This window comes from Psammomys obesus, unplaced genomic scaffold (genome assembly GCF_907164565.1).
Source record: "Psammomys obesus unplaced genomic scaffold, mPsaObe1.curated_primary_1811, whole genome shotgun sequence".
NCBI classification, from domain to species: domain Eukaryota; kingdom Metazoa; phylum Chordata; class Mammalia; order Rodentia; family Muridae; genus Psammomys; species Psammomys obesus.
The window spans coordinates 16,141,396-16,158,561 of record NW_026592118.1 but is presented as its reverse complement, the minus strand read 5'-3'; the positions used below and the strand labels follow the sequence as shown (position 1 = coordinate 16,158,561).

The 17,166-nt window shown below is 38.7% G+C and overlaps 1 protein-coding gene across 6 annotated transcripts in view; it reads right to left on the bottom strand.

Annotated features, from left to right (window-relative positions):
• The window catches only part of Ptpn12 (protein tyrosine phosphatase non-receptor type 12), a 66,528-nt gene that overhangs the window by 8,392 nt on the left and 40,970 nt on the right, over positions 1-17,166 (bottom strand). For all 6 annotated transcript variants that reach the window (XM_055612655.1, XM_055612658.1, XM_055612660.1 and 3 more), the window contains 6 exons: positions 15,675-15,817; positions 10,770-10,836; positions 8,905-8,982; positions 8,712-8,807; positions 7,678-7,763; positions 3,884-4,845 (listed from right to left, as the gene is read on the bottom strand). In XM_055612655.1, the coding sequence (XP_055468630.1) occupies positions 3,884-4,845; positions 7,678-7,763; positions 8,712-8,807; positions 8,905-8,982; positions 10,770-10,836; positions 15,675-15,817 (1,432 nt within the window). The remainder of the gene's footprint in view (positions 1-3,883; positions 4,846-7,677; positions 7,764-8,711; positions 8,808-8,904; positions 8,983-10,769; positions 10,837-15,674; positions 15,818-17,166) is intronic.

Here is a 17,166-nt window from a genome sequence, read left to right as displayed (position 1 = left end):
GTTAAGAATGTTACTGAGCAAAGACAGAACAAACTCCATTACTACTAAAAGCAAATGTCCCCTACTGGAACTCTAAAGACATCACTCTGATTGTACTGAGGGTGAAAGTCTTCAGTAAAGAAACCACTGGCTTGTTGAGTTTCCTGATAATGTTTTGTGTACAAAGAAAGCTGGGCACTTGGGGAAAGCCAGTGTTTCCTAACGACTCAATTGCTTAACTCTCATGAATTCTGGCATGCACTACCTCTCCAAGTCACCTTCGTAACCTTCATTTATTTGAAAATTATGTACTCAAGTCACATTTCAAGCAGCTAAAGGAACATTTGAAGCGCAAGTTATCTTTCTAATAGCTCTACTAATGTTTTAGTAACCACTAATTTACTACCAAGTACTGTGAACAGTATCATCTGACTCTATTATTTTAAAGGTTTTTACAGCAGCAAAAACCAAATTAGCTCCTAGAAAAGGTAAAAAAGAATGCATTAATAAAATAAGGAAGCCCCACAGGTTTGCTTTCTTTCTTTCTTTCTTTCTTTCTTTCTTTCTCTCTCTCTTTTTCTCTTTCTCTCTCTCTCTCTCTCTCTCTTTCTCTCTTTCTTTCTTTCTTACATTTATATACTCTGTCTTCACACAAACCAGAAGAGAAAATCAGATTCCATTACAGATGGTTGTGAGCTACCATGTGGTGGCTGGGAATTAAACTCAGGACCTCTGGAAGAGCAGTCAGTATTCTTAACCATTAAGCCATCTTTCCAGCCCATAGATTGGCTTTAAGACTCAGGATAAAGCAGTGTAATAAAACTTTAAATTTTTGCTCTAGGGAGAGAAGGAAAACAAGAGCATACAGTTGTGCATGTATACCCCGTCTAGGCAAAACAGATAAGGAAAACTGTATTGAGGATCCTATATTATTCTGTCCAGGCTTTGTCCCTACTGCCCAGGTTTTATCCCTATTTTTTTCAGAAAAGAAGAGGATATTATTATTTTACCATACTTGATAGCTGTAAACACTAAAAACTGAAAAATCACGTAAAATTTCAGCAAGCAATGATGCTGGCTGATTGCCCTTCCTTCTCTTAGGTTTCTTTTGTGGGTCACATGCACACAAACAATAGCCTTTAGTCCAGAGCTCCAATACTCGATATACCTACCTAGAGTTCCAGGACAATTTATCATATCCAAGAGTGGCAGTGGGAAGATGGCAAACCACCAAGCATTATTTCTCCTTGTCCTCTTATCACTAACTATTACAGTAAAGAAATGGTTATTTCAAGGAAGGACACACGACAGTGGCAGTAAGTTCTGCACACTGTTAACCTTTTCTTTCTTAATGATCAACACTTGTCAAGAATTCTATTTTCTAATTCCTTGCTTTTCAACTGCATGCTTCTCCTTGGATCTCTAAATGGCCTTTTGCACACTACAAGCTTTCTGTAAAGATTACATAGTCATGACTGTGGCTACAGCTCTAGGCTAGAGCACTCACGCAGCATGTAAGAGACCCAAGACTAATTCCCAGTGCCCCCACCCCATTACACAACTACAGACTGCCTTGTTTTACAAAGGCTTCTGCACATCACACAGTGTGTGGGGACAACTGTGGCCAAAACTGAGTAAAATTTCAGGCCTAAGGTAATACATGTATAGGCCCTGGTACACGGAAAGGAAAAAAAAAAGAACTAATGAAAGAATTCACATTGAGAAATTTTATCAGGCAGTAACTTATACAAAATACTATTTTTTGTTATCAATACAAAATTATTGGGTTAATTCACTAACAAATTCTAATACAAAATTTTTGTGTCCATTATTTTTCAAAGTAAGTAATAAATCAAGTATGAAATAAACAATACATGATATAAACTACAAGGTAAGTGATTAGAAATGATTAGAAACAATTAAAAAAACTCTACTAAAAAAACTTATTTTGGGGGCGGGAGAGATGGCTCAGAGGTTAAGAGCACTAGCTGCTCTTCCAGAGGTCCTGAGTTCAATTCCCAGCAGCCACATGGTGGCTCACAGCCATCTCGAATGAGAGCTGCTGCCCTCTTCTGGCCTGCAGGCATACACGCAGGCAGAACACTATAAATAAGTAAATAAATCTTTTAAAAAAAATCTTATTTCTATTTTATTCACATTGGCGTTTTGCCTGTAAGTATGTCTGTGTGAGGGTGTCTGATCCCCTCAAACTAGTGTAATAGACAGTTGTGAGCTGCCACGTGGGTGCTGGGAATTGAACCCCAGGCCTCTGGAAGAACAGCCAGTGCTCTTGATAATTGAGCCATCTTCTCTGGCCCTAAAAAATAACTCTACTTGTGACAGTTATGGTAGTAAATTCCTGGATATCTCAGAGCACAGAAGATTGAGACAGAAATGAAATTCCAGGCCCTTGTCTCAAAAACAAAGCAAGAGGGAAGGCACCATAAAAATTTTAATGCTAGATAGCAGGCATGGTGAATCAGACTTGACTCCCAGTGCAAGGGAGGTAGAGTCTGGAGGACCTGCGTTCCAGGCCAGCCTGAACTACATAAAGAAACCCTGCTGAAAAATTATACATCTCAGAGAGTGCATGCATCACCTTGACATGGCAAACTGCCTAACAGTGATATACACACCTGCTGAGCTCCGAGTGAATTAAACTGCCTCTAGTCAGCGGAGTAACTTATGGGTTAACTTACCACTAGAGAGTAACTTTATTGTAAGCATTTGTTAAGAGAGTTCTTTGAAAAGTTATCTTGTAGTCAGATAGGAAAAAATGACTACCAAGTATTTACAGGAAGCACAGGTGAAATGAAATGATTAAGATGTATTCTACAGTATTTGTATCACCGATTCTTCAAATTATTTTACACTAATTTCTAATTAGTCAGAGAAATCTGACTTACATAAAGCACTAAGTGATACAAAACAAGAACAAAGCAATCTTCTAGTTACAATGATTCTGTGAAAAACAAAGTCCACCCATAATGATCAAAGTATGGTAACAATAAATATAAATGTTAAAAAGTAAGGACAGCAGGCTGTCCCTGACTCTTTTGCCTACTTGTGGGACCCTTTTCCTCCCAATGGGCCGGCCTGATGTGACAGTATGCGCTTGGTCTTACTGTACCTTGTTATACCATGTTTAGTTGATATCCCTTAGATATAAACTTTTTTTTGTGTGTAGGTGGGTGAATCTGGGGGAGAGGGAAGGTGGGGGAAAGGGGAGGGAGGATAAACTGTGGTTGAGCTATAATATATGAGCAAAGGAAAAAAAAATACTAGGGGCTGGAGAGATGGTTCAGCAGTTAAGAGCACTGGCTGCTCTTTCAGAGGTCCTGAGTTCAAGCCCTAGCAACCACATGGTGGATCATAATCATTTGTAATGGGATCTGATGCCCTCTTCTGGCATGAAGCCATACATGTAAACAGAGCACTCATATATACAATATAAATAAATATTTAAAAATACTAATTTAAATGTGGAGATATAAATGAAGTTGTACATATTTAGAAAAAAAAAACCCTGCTAATTATAGACATTTAGATTAGATGGAGAAAAGAAAATAACATGACTTTGAATCTGAATCTTTAAAAAAAAAAATGTCATCTGCTGGACAGTCATTATCCCAACACTCATGAGGCAGAGGGAGCTGGATCTCTGAATTTGAGGCCAGCCTGGTCTACAAGAGTGAGTTCCAAGACAGCCAGTGTTACACAGAGAAACCCTGTCTCAAAAAAACAAAACAAAACAAAACAAAAAACCCCAAAGTTATTTAAAACTAGATTTTGCTGCAGGTTCAAGTATGATGTGGAGTAAGTCATAATGAACTGAAAGAGCTAAACTGCTCAGAACAGAGATGGGCAGATAATAAGGGGAACCAGAAGTCCGATACCATATTACCTTTTTCAGCACCTGAATGCAGCATTCCTGCCACCTCCTGTCTAGCAATGGACATTGGCAACACTTTCCTAGTGGAAGCACTTTCAGTGCTACTGGCAGCAGAAACTGTGGCACTTGCTGTTGAAATGCTAGTTTTGTTCTTGGTCACAGCACCATCAGAGTTCCTTTCATCTGAGTCTGAGTCATCAGAGTGAAGGGGATTGGTAAAGCTGAGCGGCGCTTTCAGAGGGGAGCCGTTATGGTGATCCACAAGATCCTGGGTCTCCTCTTCTGTTGCAGAATTGGGTGTTGAGCTCACAGTTTTTATAGTTTGAGAATGGTTATCTGGGGATTTGCCTTCAGATGAGTCGGATACAGGCGTGGCGTTCTCAGGTCCGTGAAATGACCATGTGACATGTCCTTTCTTATCAAGAGGCAAGCGGTCTGGCCGTGGTGGTGTGTGTGAGTTCTGGGATTCTTCAGAAGAATCAGGAGCACTGTCTGAGTGTGCCGCACTGCAGTCTGCACAAGAATTCTGAGAAACATCATCAACTTTTAGATCATCTGAACTTAACTCCTGTGGCTTAGAGGTTTTGTCAACTACAGAAGAGGCAGATTTAATTTTAATCGCATGTCCCCTATTTAAAAGTGTGTTCCCATCAAAACTTTTGGGTCCTTCTTGGAGAGGGACTTTCTTGATCTCAAAACTTAAATTTCGCTCTAATTTTTTATCTATGTGTTCAACAGCTGATTCATTTTTCCCTGTGAGGTCTGATTTATTGTAATTTCTGTTGAGGTCTGTTGAATGCTGTTCTGATGAAACCATGTGCAACACTGGCTTTGGGTGGTATCTGTCATTGTCTTGCCACACAGTAGTAACAGTTGGAAAGGCTGACGGGGGAGAGGGTGTCAAGATGGGTGGCACCGGGTGAGGTTCTGGTGGCTGTAGTATTTCCTCCTTGGCATCCCCTTCTACAAGGCAACTGTAAAGCAACAAGCAAGATTCTAAGAATGTTTAACATTTACAAGTAAGTTGACTGATTACAGTATGGTTATAACATTCTATTTGTGAGACTAAGAAAATTCAATATTTACCAAGGTAACACAGATGTAGTGTTTTAAAGTCATGTGATGTTAATGAAAACCAGCAGTTCCCCCCTCCCCTTCTATAGTAACCGAAACTTTTTCACAGGTGTGTGAAGACATACATCATTATTCCCACCACTTGGAAGGCAGAGGCAGATGGGTAACTGTGACTGTGAGGCCAGTGTGGTCTACAAAACTAGTTCTAGGACAGCCAGAACTACATATTGGAAAAAAAGAACAAGACAAATTTTACAGCTACTTCTAAATATATACCTCAATATTTTAAAATGTTGACACTGGTATTGTTTCTTGATCCTTTTGTTTTAAACACTATACTTCCTACTTTGGAATCATCTCCTATTCTAGCTTTCCAATACTCTTACACTTCTGTTTAGCTCGATCTATGACCATCAGTATTATTCACACTTACTCTCTCTTTCACACCATGCTCTCTTTCATTCTATAACGTCTTGTTTTCACAGTAGTCTTTGAGTTTCTCTGTGTGGTCCTGGCTGCCCCTAGTCAATAGACTAGGATGGCCTTGAAATCAAAGACCCACCTGTCTCTGCCTCCCAAGTGTAGGGTTTAAAGGCACACACTACCAAGCCTCGCCAAATTCTTAACTACATCTACTCATCAGTGGTCTACCCAAACCCATGAATTGGTAATACGTACATATGAGGGTGTATGGGTGCAGCTGCTTATTTAGGCTTCTGTAAAGGTCAGAGGTCAAGTTCAGGTATTTTCTATCATGCTCTCCCTTCTTTTTGGGGACAGGCTTTCTCACTAAAGCTGGAGCTTGCCTTTTTGGTTGGACACTGAGCTCCTGGGATCTGCCTATTTCTATCTCTCCCTCCTTCTAATGGTGGGGTTAAGGTAGGTGCCACCATGCCAAACTTTTGCCTTAAGTGCAGGGGAGCCAAATTCAGGTTCTCACACTTGTATAGCATGCACTTTAATCACTGAGCCACACCCCACCCAGCCCTGATATTTTTCTTTTTTTAACTAGTGGAAACAAAATATTATTTATCTTATTAAATGCAGTCTTGTGAAGACCAGGCTGTCGTTGAGAATGGACCTGAACAATATTTTGTTCACTATTAGTGTGTCTGATGTGAATGTGTGGGTAAGCTTGTACCCCAGTGGCCGTCAGAGACAGCTTTCAGGAGCTGATTCTCTTCCCACTGGGAATTGAATTCAGGTCTTCCGGTCCCCTGTCACTGACTCACACACTGAACCATCTGACAGGCCTGGCCTTGAACTTCTCATCTTTCTGCCTTTCCCTTCCAAGGACTGGTCTGAAACACACTATAATTTTTAAATGGTTGGTTCTCTCATCATTTTCCTCCATTTTTCTTTGATATTTCTAGCTTTTAATGAATCCACATGCACTTTCACATACAATCAGTTTTAGAAACAAATATTTTGGTGTTTTAAATTTTCAGAAAGTACCTTAAATATTGTTTAAAAGCTAAATGATATACATAATTTTCCAACCATGAAACCTTAATTTTTTTATTAACCAAAATAATAAATCTCTATTTAAAATTCTAGTTTTAACTGTTTACTAATCAAGAAATAAATCTCTTTAAGACAACTTATTTGAATTGAATACAACTGTCTTTTAAAAAGTTAAAAACTTGAGGCTGGTGAGATGGCTAAGTGTTTAAAAACACTGTTGCTTTTTCAGAGGCCCAGAGTTTGATTCCCAGCACCCACAACTGCTTACAAACACCTGTACTCCAGTTCTAGAGGATCTGCTGCCACCTGTTTACACACAGAGATTTACATGCACACACATACAATCAAACAAGTCTTAAAAAAATAAAATAAAACATAACATAAAAACCTGCCATGTAGCCCAGGCTACCCTTTGCAGCTATCCTCAAATCTGCCTCAGTTTCTTCAATGTAGATTTTTATCTCCAACATCATCCAATTTTCTACTTGCTATTTTTCTCAAGTTCCTAAGTGAATGTGTTCCAATACATTCTATGCTGTCTGTGGGCTTCTCAAACTAGATGGCTCTAAATGCTTTGACATGAACAAACCACAACCCTTGTTTGACTTTCACAAATGCTCTTCACTTTACACACAGGTTTGAAAGTCTAGTTCATTTTCCCAGGCAGCACTCTGCTGGGAGTTGACATTCATGCTATTTTTTGCCATACAAAATATTCCCTCAGGGGCTGGGTATGTGGCCTAGTGGTAGAATGCTTGTCTCACATGCAGAAAGCACTCTGTGTTCCTTTCCCAGCACTGTTAAACCAAATCAAGACAAAACAAATAAAATCCTTTTTCCTTTATGGTCTCTACATCACTGTTTTCCAGTCTTTCTTTTTTGCCTTTGTGTTATACCCAGAATTTCAGAGATCTTATGCTCAACCTGCTACATCAGTAATATAATAAACCTGCAGTAAGCCTTGGCCAAGACAGGTAGCTTCTTGAAACATGAACTGTTCTCTGACTTCCTGGTTCCAGAAAGTTCTCCTATCCTAAGAGAAACTACTTTAAAGAAAGCTAAGGAAATACTTCTTATTCTAACACCAAAGTATGAATTCTGGTACAATGCACTATTGACATACAAAATTCAAACAAAAACTTGAGCATATCAGTAACAAATAACTGGCAAATGTTCTACATCTTAAATGAAATACCAGTTTTAAAACTAAGATAATCACAATTTGTCACTTTAGTTAGGTAGGTCAGAAAAGTTAAAAACACTCATACCTTCGAGTCCTTGGTGGCTTTGGAGGAGGAGAATCTTGTTTTTCACTATCCACAGAGCTGACCAGATTTCCAGTGGTAATATCATTCTGCCAGGGGGAAAATTACAGGAAAAACAATTGTCCTTGATTGACACACGAGAGAACTGAACCCATAAAGTTGTCTATGACCTTCATACACATGCTCTGGTATGTATCCCCACCCCTACAGCATGATTTGTACATGCAAACACACATATAACCCCTAATAAAAAATAAAAAAATAAAAAAAATAAAAATAAAAAAAAAAACCCAAAACCCTGAAGATTCAGTAAGATCATTTAAGGATAAAATGGTTATGAATTACAACATGACAAAAAAGGGACTTACTGATAAAGGCACATATAATACATTGGGCATGGTGATGTATGTCTACATACATGTTAAGAGGCTGAGGCAAGAGAACCTCAAACAGCTTAGGCTACATAGCATGATTGTCCCACAACACATCAAAGCATGGAGGGTATGAAAATAACTACAAAATGTTATACTATCATGCCAAAAGAAAATTCAAGCAGACTCCCAAGGCTACACAGGGAAATCCTGCCTCAAAAACAAAAACGGTAGTTTATATTCGAAACAATAATGAATAGTTGCTGACATAAGATCTTTTAAAAATTTTACTTAGATTATTCAGTTTGTCTTGAGTTACTAAGTCTCTATTATAACAGAGTAAAAGTTAGGTGAATTTAATAAAACCTATGCCAGATAAAAGTATCCCTATTAGTCAGGTGTGGTGGTATACACCTTTAATTCCAGCACTCCAAATGTAGAAGCAGGCAGGTATCTCTGTGAGTTCCAGGCCAGCCTGGTCTACAGAGTAAGTTCCAGGACAACCAAGGTTATAGAAAAACCCTATCTCAAAAACCCAGAACAACAACAACAACAAAAACCCCAAAACTCCTGTTGCAGACATTCTTACACAGCTCTAAACAAGATTACAAATGCTAAATCTTGGTAAAGTAAGCTTGCCAAAGCTATTGAGCAAAGAATCCTTACACCATCAGTGATTTTCTGTGCTCCATGAATTTCATACAGTTGTAGCTGTTTTTCAAACAGTTGGGCAATGGCTCTATGAACAAGCTCATATTGCTCCTATTAGAAAGAGAAATGATAAACAGGAGATAATGAAAAACACCAAAGGAAACATTTATGAAAATATAATTTATAAAGAGAAAAAAATCAACAATACCTTTGTTTGTACTGCAGAGTGCCTTTGTGTTCTCATTTCTTGTATTAAATTAAACACGTTAAATTCCTCTGGAATTTTCTAAAACAAAAAAAATCAACATATGTAACAATGTCAGAAAACAGTAAAATACTCACCGAGTTTTTACACAGACCTCAGGCATGGGCTGGATAACTGCAAGTATTTATCGCGCACTGCGTGTCAGTTGGGGATGGCACCCGGAGAGTGCTCACCGATCCTCTGCGGTCACACTGCAGAGCACAACCAGGGCATACAGGAAACAGGCTGGGACAAACTATGATGGCTGGAGGAGCGATGGGACAGTTACAAAGGGGCCGAGGAGATGGCACAGTCAGGAGGTGCTCAAGGAAGTAGGAGGACCTGGCGCGGCTCCTCAGAACCCACAGAAACACCAGGCGTGCACAGTGTTGGGGAGCGCTACCTAACTCGGGGAGTTTCTAGTTTGCCGAGAAACAGCAACCTGAACAATCTGATGGCCAATGAGCCAGGAAGATAGAGAGTCAAAGTCCACCTCTAGCCGCCCAGGCGAGTGCACACACACACAACTTACACACGTGCACGTGAACACACACATCTGAGACAAAGTTTACTCTGTGTGAATGAAGGAGACTGATTACTGAAGAAGTAAGAAACGGAAGATAGATGAAGCCTAGGAGAAGGTCACCTGAATCACACTATACGCATTAATAAGGAATGTGACTCTACTCTCTAAGGCCACTGTGGTCTTAAGACATGGCCGTGCAAGAAACAACCCAAAGAACTAAAAGAGAGATCCGTAAGCTTCTCTCCAGGCGGTGCTGTAAAACCACCTGGACAACCCCTTGTACGTTTCAAACTGAGACTACCATCTTGAGGTACATTTGTACTCTGCCAACTTCTACTTCAGGAAACATGGCAGTCTGAACAGGAAAGACGTGATAGAATTTGGTGCCTAATAAAAAAACGTCTTAGAGCCATGAGAAAGACCGATGACTGAAGAATGATTTTCAGGTTTAGAGCTTCGGAGTCTATAGACATTAAAGGATGTATATACCCATATACCCAGTTCCAGCTAAGGCCTATGTTGTAGTTACTTTAAGGTAAATTCTTTTTTTTCCCCCCAAGACAGGGTTTCTCTGTCCTCTGTCCTTGGCTGTCCTGGACTTGCTTTATAGACCAGGCTGGCCTCGAACTTACAGAGATCTGCCCACCTCTGCCTCCCGTCCTGGGATCACAGGTGTGCGCCACGACACCAGGCAACGTTAAGACAAATTCAATTAAGTGAGGACTACAACTGAAATATACAACTTTACTGATGCTTCAAGAGATATTTAAATATTTTGATTTTTTCCAAATTTTGTTTGCTGGAATTTATTTAAATATCTCTTCCAAGTTTTAATTTTGGAGTTTAAAAATATTTATTAGCCAGGCAGTGGTGGCACACACCCTTAATCCCAGCACTGGGGAACAGAAGCAGGCGGATCTCTGTGAGTTCAAGATCAGCCCAGGGTACACAGAGAAACCCTGTTTCAAAAAAAAAAGCAATATAGGTAGCAGACGGCAGGACAAAGAAGAGAGGAAGGAGGCATGCACGCGCTGACTTGTGAGAATCTTTATCTGAATGGTCCACAGAGAGCCACACCCCGGATGGAAGTGGTTTTCAATGGAAAACCAACTCCTACCCTGGTGTCCATCCAGTTGAGAACCTCAAGGCAGCACCTAGCATTTGCACTTCCTCACTACCTTCACTTGCACGGTAAAACTCATTCTGGGATATATCTAAGAAAACACACTGTGGTTTTAACAGTTCATATTCATGTGACGCTGACAATAACGCAACCATAAAGCTATATAAAAAGCACACTCACCCCGGCCTTTAGTAAGTTCCACGTGTAATCTATGGCACAGATAGCTCCCGTTCTTCCGCAGCCTGCACTAAGGGTACAAAGTTTGAGAAAGAAATCAGTTTAAATTTTTTTTTTAAAGATTTGTTTATTTTATTATGTACACAATGTTCTGCCTGCATGTACCCCTGCATGCCAGGAGAGGGCACCAGATCTCATTCTAGATGGTTGTGAGCCACCATGTGGTTGCTGGGAATTGAACTCAGGACCTCTGGAACAGCAAGCAGTGCTCTCAACCTCTGAGCCATGTCTCCAGCCCGAAATCAGTTAATTTTTTAAAAAAAAATAAAACAACTGTTACCATTCAGAAGCAAAAAAAAAAAAAAAAAAAAAAAAATCATTTAAGATACTTGAAGAAATTCTAATTAGTAAACAAATTAAAATACAAATACAGCACCACTCTTAACATTAATATTTGAATATTTAAATTTTTAATTCAAGGAATTTCTAAGAATTAGTGACTCACAGAAAAACCTGTAAATGTTTAACTCTGTAAGTCTAATTCTGGCCAGTAATAGCCCCTAGAAATAAAATTATTCTCACTAGTTAAAAGCATAATATAATACTAAGGATGGTTTTATGTTTTGGCAAAGCGGGACTAGTAAATTGTAACAGGTATGGGAAAAAGAAAGCTACAAGCCCTAGGAGTCAGTTTTAGAGCCAGCAGTGACTTGAGCAGCTCCTACCCCATGAACAAAGACAGCTGGTCACCACCATCTCCTGAAGAACAGTTGGAGTTGGACTGTAAAGGTGGTGTGCTAATTAAATGGGAACAGGCTTGTAAAATGCCCCCTAGAGCTGCGTGTGCTGACAGAGAGATTCAGAGGCTTCCTCAGGGCCAGTCCAGCTCCCAGCTAGCTTGGGATAGGTTTTAACATCTTGTCTTCAAAGAAACACACTTCATCTCGAATGGACATACCTGCTTTCCTTTTGTAGATGTGCTTTTTAAGTTACTTCAGTTAACAACTTGTTTTTATTGTTTAAAAGATTTAAAAAATCATGTTTTTGTTTTGTTTTGTTTTTTTCTTCCCCAAGACAGGGTTTCTCTGTGTAGCTCTGGCTGTCCCTGAACTCAGGGATCCACAGCACTTCCAAGTGCTGGTATTAAAGGTATGTGCTACCACTGCCCTGCAAATAATTTTTAAAACTAGAGAAACACTATTGAAATAGACTTATGAATTATAGTTACTGACTGAATACCATAACAGAACAGGAAAGAATTTCAAATAACTTGTAAAAAAAAAAAAAAAAAAAAAAAAAAAAAAGAAAGTCAAAACAATTTCTTTATCTTTCAATTCCAGAATGAAAGTTTTCCTTTTTAATCACCACTGAATTAACCTTAATTCACAAATTTTAGTTTGCTTTAATTCATGAATTCATTAGACATTTCCTATATGGTTTCTATACCAGCAAACCACTTCTCCTAGAGGCAAAAAGTAGCCCTTTTCAGTAACCACAAGACACCAGTTGGCTAAGAAAATGTCAACATAAATAAGTGTTTAAAAAAATTAATCAGCGCTGGCTGTGGTGCACATGGCTTTAATCCCAGCCTGTGGGTGGCAGAGGCAGGTCGATCTCTTTGAGAGGCCAGCCTGATCTACAGAACCAGTCTGAGACAGCCAAGGCTACATAGAGACACCCTGTCTCAAAAAAACCAACCAACCAAACAAACAAACAAAAAGTAGTTAACCAATAATCTCTTATGTCTGAAAAATTTCATTTACTTAAAAAAACCCTATTTTACATGCATGAGTGTTTTGTCTCTATGTATGTCTGTGAACCACATGCACGGACACTTGGTGCCCAGGGAAACCAGAAGAGGGTGTCTAGTCCCCTGAAACTGGAATTGTGAGCTGCCATGTGGGTGCCTGGAATTGAACCTGGTTCCTCTGGAAAGGCAGTGAGTGCTTTTACCTGCTGACTTTTCTTTCTCTCTCCTTTTCCCTCTTTCTGAGACAGGGCCTAGGGAGCTCAAGTTGGTCTCTTACTCAATAATCCTCCTGCTTCAGTGTCCAGATGCTGGAATTACTGGCATGCAAGACCATGCTAAGTTTCCTTTATTTACTTCTTATAATAAATTCAATTACAAATAACTTAGCAGGACAAAATCACTTAGTGTGATTTTGAAACACAATGAATCTACAGTCTTTTGAAAGATTAAGATAGAAAAAACTTGTCTCAGGAGTAAAATAAGTTTTATAGTATTTGAAAATATATAGATTTATCTCATGAAAGTCTAAGATTTGGTTTTGAAATATCCTACACGTTACTGAACAATATAATCATGACTATACTGCAAAACTACTATAAACATATTTTTTTCATGATTGATTCAACATTCTTTTTAGAGTTGTAGTCTCCCTAGCATTTTTATAGACACTATATATGTCGAACTTAAAAACACTCATCTACTTGAACACTTGATCCCCTCTGAAGTGCTAACTTCAGACGGTTGGTGTAATATGGAACCTTTAGAAATAGACCCTTCTGGAAGAAGGATATTACTGGCGAAGGGTGTGAGGGTTTACAGTCTTGCCTTCCTTCCTGATACTGCTGTCACGTCTTCCTCAACATTATGTACACTATCCCTCTGAAACTGTAAGCTAAAACAAACCCTTTCTTCCTTATATTGTTTTGGGTTATGGAAGTTTATGACAGCAACAGAAAAAAAAAAAAAAAACTAACAATACAAGTGCTAACTATTTTTTCTTTGTTCAATACACTGCTTAGTATTTTCTTTTGCTGTATCCCTGTTTTTTTGTCAGTTTACTTGTTTAGGGGTTTTGTTGCTGCTCTTCTTCTCCCCCACCCTCCTCCTTATTTTGAGACACAGTCTCACTCTACAGCCAAGGCTGGCCTTTTATCTCATACAGTTCTCCATACCATGTCTTTAAGTAGTAGTGAGATTATAGGCATGAGCCACTTTAACAAGTCCTTGTTCACTTTTAAATTAAAACCTAGTTGGGTATGGTGGTTCATCCTTGCTCAGCATTCCAGCATGGGGGGAGGGAGGTAAAAGTTTAAGGCTCACCTAGGCTACTGAGACTCTAACTTTAAAAAACAAACAACAACAACAACAACAAAAAGGGTTAGTCATCTACAGGAGCCACACATTTAAAAAAACCTTTTTAAAAAGGGTTGCAGCAAAGCAAAAAGTTCTATTATAAATAATCTGGAGTCAACTGGAATAGAAAGACTGTCAGGTAAGACAGGGAACAAAAGAGTCATTATATTTAGAGATATAAAAATCACATAAATGCTTAGGCACATGTTTTTAGTTTTCTAGACAAGGACAAATTAAGGCCATCTTTCTCATAACTGGAATGTTTCTTTGTTTTTTGTTTTAAAAATTTCATGGCTTTTAAGTAGAAGAAAAATCAGACAATAAAAATAGCTCAATGTGTCAAGTAAAAACAGCCAGTTACCTAATTTAACATAATTAACCTCTAACCCACACTTGGAACACAAAATTGGTTACCCCTTCAGGAATAACCAAATGTCACAGTTACTGCCCCAAAGTCAAAGGCTGGGTTTATGTGGTTTCTTACATGTCAAAATGACTAACTTTGCAAAGAATAATTGACATTTAAATATTTCCTGAAAAGAGTGAAAACATTTCTATGGAGCAGTTTAATACCAATATAGCTGAACTTAAGGCTGCCAAGGGGGTAGACCATTATTTAGTTTTACATTATTTAGCTTTACAGCACAATTTAATAAGGCTGTCCAGGAAACACAGACCAACGTTTATATTTAATTTACTACAAAAATGCTAGGCCAGGTATCATGGGATACACCTATAATCCAAGCAGGGCACCGGAGGCAAGGAGGAAAGCCTTAGCTATATAAAAGTCTGATGCCAACCTGGCCTACAGAAGACATACTTTTAATCCTAAAAAAACTTGGGGAATTAGCGTATTTAGCTATAAGTAAACACCACTTTTCATAATTCCTCAAAAGAACAAAACAAACAAACAAACAAACAAACAAGAATATTAATTTCCTGCCTGCTTAAGATTTCAGCAGTTAGGAGCACTTGTTACTCTTCCAAAGAGGTAGGGTTCAATTCCCAGCACCTGCATGGCAGCTCACAACTGTCTGTAATTCCAGTTCTAGGGGATCAAAGGCATACATGCAGGCAGAACACCAATGTACATAAAATTAAAAAATATTTCAGCAGTTTCAACTATAATTTCATGTACGACAGGCAGCGGTACAGATATGGAAGCTTGTTCCTCAGGAAGAAGCACTGAATTCTTGTCACTTGGGAAACACCTTATAAACTACAATGTATGAGCTCTGATATTGAGGTATCTCTTACAAATGACATCTTTGCTGTGTAACTGGCAATGGATTTTGCTTTCAAATGTTCAACGTTTAATATGTGTAAGATAATGATGTTTCCCCTTTCTCTCCTGCCTTCCTGTTTTTTGGTTTGTTTTGACATAGTCTTGCTAGGTAGGTACCCCTGACTGGCCTTACTCTTTGAGCTCCTGTTTCAGCCTCCTTGGTTTTGAGATTACAGGCATGTTCACCACACCCAGCACTTGTCTGGAGACCAATGGCATCTCAGATCAATAAGACCATTTATATCTATTAACATTTTTTTTAAAGTCTGAGATTATATCATTCATGAAAATTTGCCTGACATTGATCATATCAGGGAATATGATGATATTTCACTGTAACATCTAGATAGTCTATTAACCAGATTAGCGTATATAAATTCACAGGGTCTCATTCTCAAATATACTGTAACAGGGCTAGGAAATGCTCAAGATATAATATATTACATTAATGAAGAAATAAAACTATTTCACAGCAAACTTGAGCACTGTACTTCTCTACATTTAGAAAATTATTTTGTACCTGCAGTGAATACAAATAGGCACATCTTCATGCTCTTGGTATTTCCTCATTAAGCTTATCATGTCCAGAATAGAATCAAATGACGAAGGAACATCATGGTCTGGCCAGTTCACATAATGAAACTGATAGAGCCGACGGGATTCCTTCAAAAAAAAAAAAAAAAAACAGAAATTCAGTAATTAGAATAATGTACTTACAAACTTTCAAGCTATGCATTTAATCATTTCTACGATACCTTTAAAAAAAATCAAACAATAGCCTTTATTTATTGACTTAACATGAATTTCACAGCTTCCACAAGGAAGGTGACATTCACACCATCATTATTTTATATGAGGAAATTTAGCCATATTAACTTACCCAATGTTTTATAGAACATAACAAATGCAAGCTCTAACTCAAGCATGTTAACATAGACAACACGCTCTGTAACCATTATATTACATAACATATTCTTTAATCCACACTACAAAGTTGATGGTGTTATTATTTTTATAATTCATTAGAGGTAGAAAAACAAAAGAATATACTGAAAAAGAACTTAGAATAATGTCCAACTCCAAATCCATTTCCTCACTATTGTGGGAACTGTCTACTTCCTCTTAACCCTTTGGGGGCAACAGAGATAGAAATGGGGGAGGTTTATTTTCAAAATAATGCTAAGATTTTCTTTTTTTTCTCCCAGAGACAGGGTGTCTCTGTGTAGCCTTGGCTGTCCTGGACTCACTTTGTAGACCAGGCTGGCCTCCAACTCACAGAGGTGCCTGCCTGCCTCCCAGAGTACCGGGATTACAGGCGTGCGCCACTGTGCCCAGCTCACTTTCCTTTACTTTAACCAGCTAATGTAATATATGCTTATGTATTCCATGCTTTTAAACTTTTTCCAAAATTTAATTTTATAGTAAACACTGAAAGAGATGGCCCACATAAATCAAAGATCCAAAGAAGCCTCAGTTACTCTAAAAGTATTTTCATTTATGAGTATGAGTGCATGTACATATTTGTATTGTGTATGTGCCTCATGCCCATGGAGGTCAAGAGGGCTTTGGATCTTCTGAAAGTGGAGTTAGAGTTGTTAGCCACTAGAGCTATATGGAAACTAACCTGGGTCCTCTGCAAGAGCAGCAAAGGCTCTTAACCAATGAACAGCACCCCCCCCCCCAACTTTTAAGACTGATTATTCTAGATAGAAATAGTCAACAGAAAGAACAGAACTTAGGAGTCAGCCCCAGTGTTCGAGCTGTCACTTAGGAAATAGGCAAGTTACTGAACTTCTCAAACCCCCTTTATCTATGTCTATGTGTAACACACTCTTTTTTTGGACCCAGGGGTGTGGGGGACGGGGGTTGAGACAGGTTTCTCTGTAGCCCTGGCTATCCTGGGCCTGCTTTGTATAGCAGGCTGGCCTCTGCTCCGAGTGCTGGGATTAAAGGTATGTGCCACCACTTTCATGGTTAGGATCACTGAGCTATCTAACACACTTGCAGACATT